Source organism: Vicia villosa, unplaced genomic scaffold (genome assembly GCF_029867415.1).
Source record: "Vicia villosa cultivar HV-30 ecotype Madison, WI unplaced genomic scaffold, Vvil1.0 ctg.002260F_1_1, whole genome shotgun sequence".
NCBI classification, from domain to species: domain Eukaryota; kingdom Viridiplantae; phylum Streptophyta; class Magnoliopsida; order Fabales; family Fabaceae; genus Vicia; species Vicia villosa.
This window is the reverse complement of record NW_026705879.1, coordinates 184,243-190,663: the sequence shown is the minus strand read 5'-3', so window position 1 is coordinate 190,663 and position 6,421 is coordinate 184,243. Positions and strand designations below refer to the sequence as shown.

General features: G+C 35.8%; 1 protein-coding gene across 1 annotated transcript; it reads left to right on the top strand.

Annotated features, from left to right (window-relative positions):
• The first annotated feature begins 573 nt into the window (after positions 1–573).
• On the top strand, positions 574–4,203 carry LOC131638318 (pentatricopeptide repeat-containing protein At2g22410, mitochondrial-like). The gene has a single exon (XM_058908868.1). It carries the CDS (start codon positions 756–758, stop codon positions 2,490–2,492), a length of 1,737 nt encoding a protein of 578 aa, XP_058764851.1. The 5' UTR covers positions 574–755; the 3' UTR covers positions 2,493–4,203.
• Positions 4,204–6,421: the final 2,218 nt, after the last annotated feature.

The following is a 6,421-nucleotide window of genomic DNA, read 5'->3' as shown; positions in this document are numbered from 1 at the left end:
ATAGGTAGATATTTTGAGAATGGTGTGAAAGTTATGAAAGAAGTAGAAAGAAGTATTTATATAGATAATTTTGAAAAAATGGTCGTTATATTACCGTTCTGAAAAAGAAAAAAAAAGTTAAGTGTGATAAAAAAAATATCTAGCCAAATTTTAAGTGTGTTAAATATCATCTAATAGTTATAAGTATTAGAGATAATTATAATCTATAACATATAAGGTAAATGAACACATATGATAAAAATTAGTAGATGCGTATGAGGTTTTAGACTTCCACTGAATTTAAAAGAATATTTGTACTAAGAGTCTCAGACTTTCATTAAATATAAAAGCTAGCAAGTGCAAATAAGGTTATAAACCTCCACTAAATTATAAAAGTTAATAATAACATATAGTGGTTTTTAAACCTTCATTAAATATAACATATAGTGGTTTTTAAACCTTCAATTAAATATAAAAGTTAATAATTGCATAAATATAAATGTTACTAATTACCTATAGACTTTTATACCTCCACATAAAATATAAAACACTTAACAAATTGTCCGTTTTCTATAGCAAGAAAGAAATAAAGTAAAAACCATAATAGTCCCTCTTATTATAAATCAATACACTATTTTATCTCCACTTCCTTCAGACCTTCACCATTGTTGTTCTGTTTGTTTCATACAAAACACAGACACAGTCAAGCATAGACTAAACTCCTCTTACTGTATAGCACCAAACTCATTACCCTCATCTTATCTCTGAATACAAACATGATCAAAGAGTTTCTTCATACAGACCCTTCCTCCATTTTCAACCTTCTCAAATCTTACGCACTTTCTCCCCATAATATCCTCAAAGCCAAAGACTTCTTCCACCAAATTCAAAAACCCAATTTATCCCATTGGAATCTCATGATACGTGGTTGGTCCCAAACCGACAACCCCATTGAAGCCATTCGCACTTACAACCTCATGTATAGCCAAGGCCTAATTGGTAACAATATCACTTACCCTTTTCTCCTCAAGGCATGTGCTCGCATTCCTAATGTTTCCTGTACCAGAATGGTTCATGCTCGTGTTTTGAAACTTGGGTTTGAGTCGGTTCTCTTTGTTTCCAACTCCTTGATTCATGGGTATGCAGGATTTGGTGAATTGGGTTTTGCGCGTAAGGTGTTTGATGAAATGTCTGAACGGGATTTGGTATCTTGGAATTCTTTGATTTGTGGGTATGGTCGGTGTAAGAGGTATAGTGAGGTTTTGGATGTTTTTGAAGCAATGAGGATGGCTGGTGTGAAGGGTGATGCTGTGACAATGGTGAAAGTTGTTTTGGCTTGTTCTGTTTTGGGTGAGTGGAGTGTTGCTGACGCTATGGCTGAGTACATTGAGAAAAATAAGGTGGAGGTTGATGTTTATTTGGGAAATACATTGATTGATATGTATGGACGGCGTGGTATGGTTGATCTGGCCCGGCGAGTATTTGATCGAATGCATGATAGGAATATGGTTTCTTGGAATGCTATGATCATGGGTTATGGGGAAGCAAGTAACTTTGTTGCTGCAAGGGAACTGTTTGATGATATGCCGCAGAGGGATGTGATCTCGTGGACTTCTATGATCACTGGTTACTCTCAAGCAGGTCAGTTTGTAAAGGCAGTGAGGCTTTTCAAAGAAATGATGGAAACTAAGGTGAAGCCGGATAAAATCACCGTTGCCAGTGTGCTCTCTGCGTGTGCTCATATCGGCTCACTTGATGTTGGAGAGGCTGTTCATGACTATATTAGGACACATGATGTGAAGGCTGATATTTATGTTGGAAATGCTTTGATTGATATGTATTGCAAGTGTGGAGCGGTTGAGAAAGCATTGGCGGCATTTGAAGAGATGGGGAAGAAGGACTCGGTATCGTGGACATCAGTGATCTCAGGCCTTGCTGTCAATGGTTTTGCAGATTTCGCACTTAATTTATTTTCACTTATGTTGCGGGAAGGTGTTAGGCCTACTCACGGAACCTTTGTTGGAGTTTTGCTGGCCTGTGCTCATGCTGGAGTGGTAGATAAGGGGTTGGAATATTTCGAAAGTATGGAAAAAGTTTATGGATTAACACCGGAAATGAAACACTATGGCTGTATTGTGGATCTTTTGAGTCGCTCTGGCGATCTAGAAAGGGCATATGATTTCATAAAGCAGATGCCTGTGGAACCAGATGTTGTAGTATGGAGGATATTGCTGAGTGCCTCTCAAGTTCATGGAAATCTATCCTTAGCTGAGATTGCCGCAAACAAGCTTCTAAAACTGGATCCTTCAAATAGTGGCAACTATATACTATCCTCTAATACTTACGCAGGATCCAATAGGTGGGAAGATGTTATTAGAATGAGAGGTCTGATGGAGGAGAGTAATGTACATAAACCATCAGGTAGCAGTTCCATAGAAATAAATGTTTCAAACAGTTCTCAGGATACATGTTTTGTTGAAGCTCAAGAGAAAATTAAATTGAACGATATGTAGAAGAATCATTTATTACTCTATAAATGATTTCTTTTCTTTTATGGGATATCATGTGAGAAAGCATTGGCGGCGTTTGAAGAGAAGGAGAAAAATGAATGGCCTGGAGATTTACACCTGACCCTCGATAGCCTGGTTGTCTTCGACTTCTCACAGCTCACAAAGGACTTTATATCTGTTGGGACAAGGTTCAAGTATAATTCCTTGTTGGGGATTAGAAATGAAATTGCTAAACAGACAGAGGATTGATCGTTCATATGGCTGCTGCTAAGTCATACAGCTATCATAAATAATAACTCATCAAAGCTGCAGCAAAAAATGGTGCAAACCGATTCCAATAGATGAGCCATGTAGCAGCAGCTTGAGATAATGTTTTTAAAGGACATCATCAAATCCATGGCGCAAAGCTTGTTTAAGATTGAAAGGGTAAACACCTTGACTTAGGAAACCATTTTCCAACTGTTCGTAACTAGATAATGGTGTATCAAGCAGTGTTATAATCAGGACTGTTCAAAAAAAACTACATAATCAAACCGAACTGTAGTTAAATAAACCGAACCACTACTTTTGGTTAATGAACTGGGCCTGTGTTTCACAAACAACCATAACTGAACCAACTGCAGTTAACCGAATCCAAACCGATCAAACCAAATTCTTCAACAGCTCAGTTATTTTTAACTTCAGCTTCTAATCTATGCATTGCAGACTCGGTTACTTTTCACTTTCACATGAATGCATGATCAAATAATGAACCGGAGAATCCTAAACCCCCAAATCAGTGAAGAACACTCAAATCACATCTAGTTTCAGAATCAAACCCATAATCGAAGTTCGTGAACTCATAATTGAAGGTTCAAAATCGAAGGCTGCAAACTGTAACATTTTTGCAACAAAACAATGACAGCATCACAATTCACAAACACTCTCAATGTTGTTGCTATGCAAATCTTGATGTTCCTTCATCACAAATCACTATACCTACTGTAATATAGAGAAAAATATAAACTTGGTTGCTTCCGGAATTGGTGCAGTGCAATATTCTTACTTGCTTGCATACATTGAATAATCAAGCTCTTAGTTGTGTATGTTTAGTTATCTTTATGTTTTTTCAATCTATTTGTTAATGGTTACTGATACAGTTCTGATGGACAAGGTGTGTAACCAATTTTTCTGACTAGTATTTGTATAAAAGGAAGGTAATATAATTTTGTAATGTTAAGTATTTTTACATCAAATTCTTAAAATTTCACACCTTCCTACCTAGTTTTCACATTCTTTTTACTTCTCCTTTTCAAGTTTCTTACTCCAAAAAGCTCACCCCCTGCTTCCACCAGATCCTTCACCACTTCTCATATTGGTCCCTGATCCAATTTTTAGATTCTAAATAGTGAAATGACTTGTAGTTATTTTTTATTCCAACAAAAGTATTGACATGCTTTATGCTATAGATGTGATTCTTTTCTATCATCTTATTTTATGTTATATTATTTTTGTTTTTTCTTTATTGACTTAGTGACTAAGACTGCTATTTAATTAAATATATTGGAAGAGAAAGTGTGGGGAATAAGGGTTCGAAACTATTAAGTTGTAACCGATGACAATTCATTTTGTTTTTTTATCATCGTATTTCATGTTATATAGTTTCTCTTTTTAGTCCCTTTGTTTTTTTAATCATATTTATTTGTATTGATTAAGTATTATTACTTATTGTTCTCTTGACACTTATGTTGTTCTCATATTTTTAACGGAACAACTTTTTCTTTAAGATCTTTAACATATACTAGACAAGCACCCCGTGCTATGCATGGGTTCTACCAAATTAACTTTTAATAATAAATATTATAACTCAAAAACATAACTAAATATATAATATAAAGTGCACAAGTTAAAATATAGATTTTTTTTTTTAATGATCAACTATTAAAAAAAATGCAATTAATCACGTTTCGGGAAAAATTACGCGCATATAACTAGGTTTTAGAAAAAGTTATTAAGGAGGAGCCATATGAAATGACTTCTCCTCCTAAAAAAACATGAAAGCGCCATTTGGGATGTCATTAGCAGGTAATGTCAAATCCGCAGGAAACTGAAAAAATTTGAAAAAAATAAAGGAGGCGTCACTCCAAATGGCGCCTTCCTAGTGTACACGCCATCCTAGATGGCGCCTCCATGCTTTTTTAGGAGTATGAGACATCTCATATGGCTCCTCCTCAATAACTTTTTCTAAAACCTGATTATATGCGTAATTTTTCCCGAAACATGGTTAACTGCGTTTTTTTTTTAATAGTTGGTTATTAAAAAAAATGCCTAAAATATGTCTTTTGCTTATTAAGGGTACAAGTTATTCCTTGTAATAATTTTTTTGATTTACCCCTTAGATTCAATGTTTAATTTGTATGTTTAGGGGGAATCCAAAAAATTTTTACAAGAGTAATCCAAAATATATATATTGCACAGGGTAAAGCAAAAATCGCCTACATTACGAGGGGTGCAGTGGTATTAAGTCATAATTCTAAATAAAATCTATCAATTTTTAATTACTCTCTACACTCTCCTCTCAAGGTCACACATCCCTACCACCCAAATTAATTTAATTATCATCACATAATGATTAAATAAACACACAAAGTTCATAAATAATCTAAATAAATAAGATAATCTAAATTGGGGCGTTACAACTCTCCCCCGCTTAAAGAATTTTCGCCTCAAAAATTACCTTAAGTAAACAGATTCAAATACGAATCCCTCATCTGGCTCTTAAGCTCCTAAATCACGTTTCCACTAGCTGGTCCTCCCCAAGCTACCTTCACCAAGGTAATCTTTTTACCACGCAACTGCTTCACTTCCCAATCCTCTATCTGCATGGGTGATGCCTCAATAGTTAGGTTATCTCTCACATGGACATCATCCATTTGGATCACACGAGACGAATCTGAAATGTATCTCCTCAACTGAGACACGTGCAACACATCATGAAGATTAGTAAGTGACAGTGGCAAGGCAACCTGAGAGGCCATTTCTTCTATCCTCTGCAAAATCTGGTACAGATCGAAGAAACGCCGAGTGAGCTTTCGAGACTTTAAAGCTCATCTAACACCATTTATCGAAGTAACTATCATAAACACATGATCTCCCTCTTGGAACTCAAGTGCTTTCCTTTGGTGATCATGGTAGCTCTTATGGCGACTCTTCCAAGCTTCCATCTTCTGTTGGATCATTTTGATCTTCTCCATAGTTTGTTGGATAATCTCGGGTCCAATCACAACACTCTCTCCGGACTCATATCAACGTAAAAACGTCCTACACCTTCTACCATACAACGCCTAAAATGGTTGCATTCCAATACTCGAATGGAAATTATTGTTGTAGGTAGACTCAATCAACGACAAAAAGCAATCCCAAGCACCCCATTGTTCTAGCACATTAGCTGCCAACAAGTTTTCTAAAGTTTGGATAGTCTTCTATGTTTGAACATTTGTCTGCAGATGATAAGCATAACTCAAACTTAACTTCGTATTTAAAGCTTTTTGCAAACTCTCCTAGAATCTCGATGTAAACCTTGGATCTCTGTTAGATACAATAGTGGATGAAATTCCATGCAACTTGAGAATCTTCTTAACATACAGCTCTTCTAGCCTCCAATGTATAGTTAAATCGAATCAAAATAAAATGAGCCAATTTAGTCAACATATCTACAATAACCCAAATAGTATCCCAATTATTCACTATTCTCAGTAACCCAGACACAAAGTCCATTGAAATGGTGTCCCATTTCCATTCAGGAATAGACAACGACTGCATCAAACCCAACAGCTTATGATGCTCAACTTTTGACTTCCAGCAAGTCAAGCACACATACACGAACTCATCAGCTTCCTTTTTCATTCCTAGCCACCAAAACATCTTCCTCATGTCTTGATACATCTTCGTAG

What these genes read in the sequence shown, in the direction of transcription:
- LOC131638318 (XM_058908868.1), top strand. Translation starts at nt 756, where the DNA reads ATGATCAAAGAGTTTCTTCATACAGACCCTTCCTCCATTTTCAACCTT.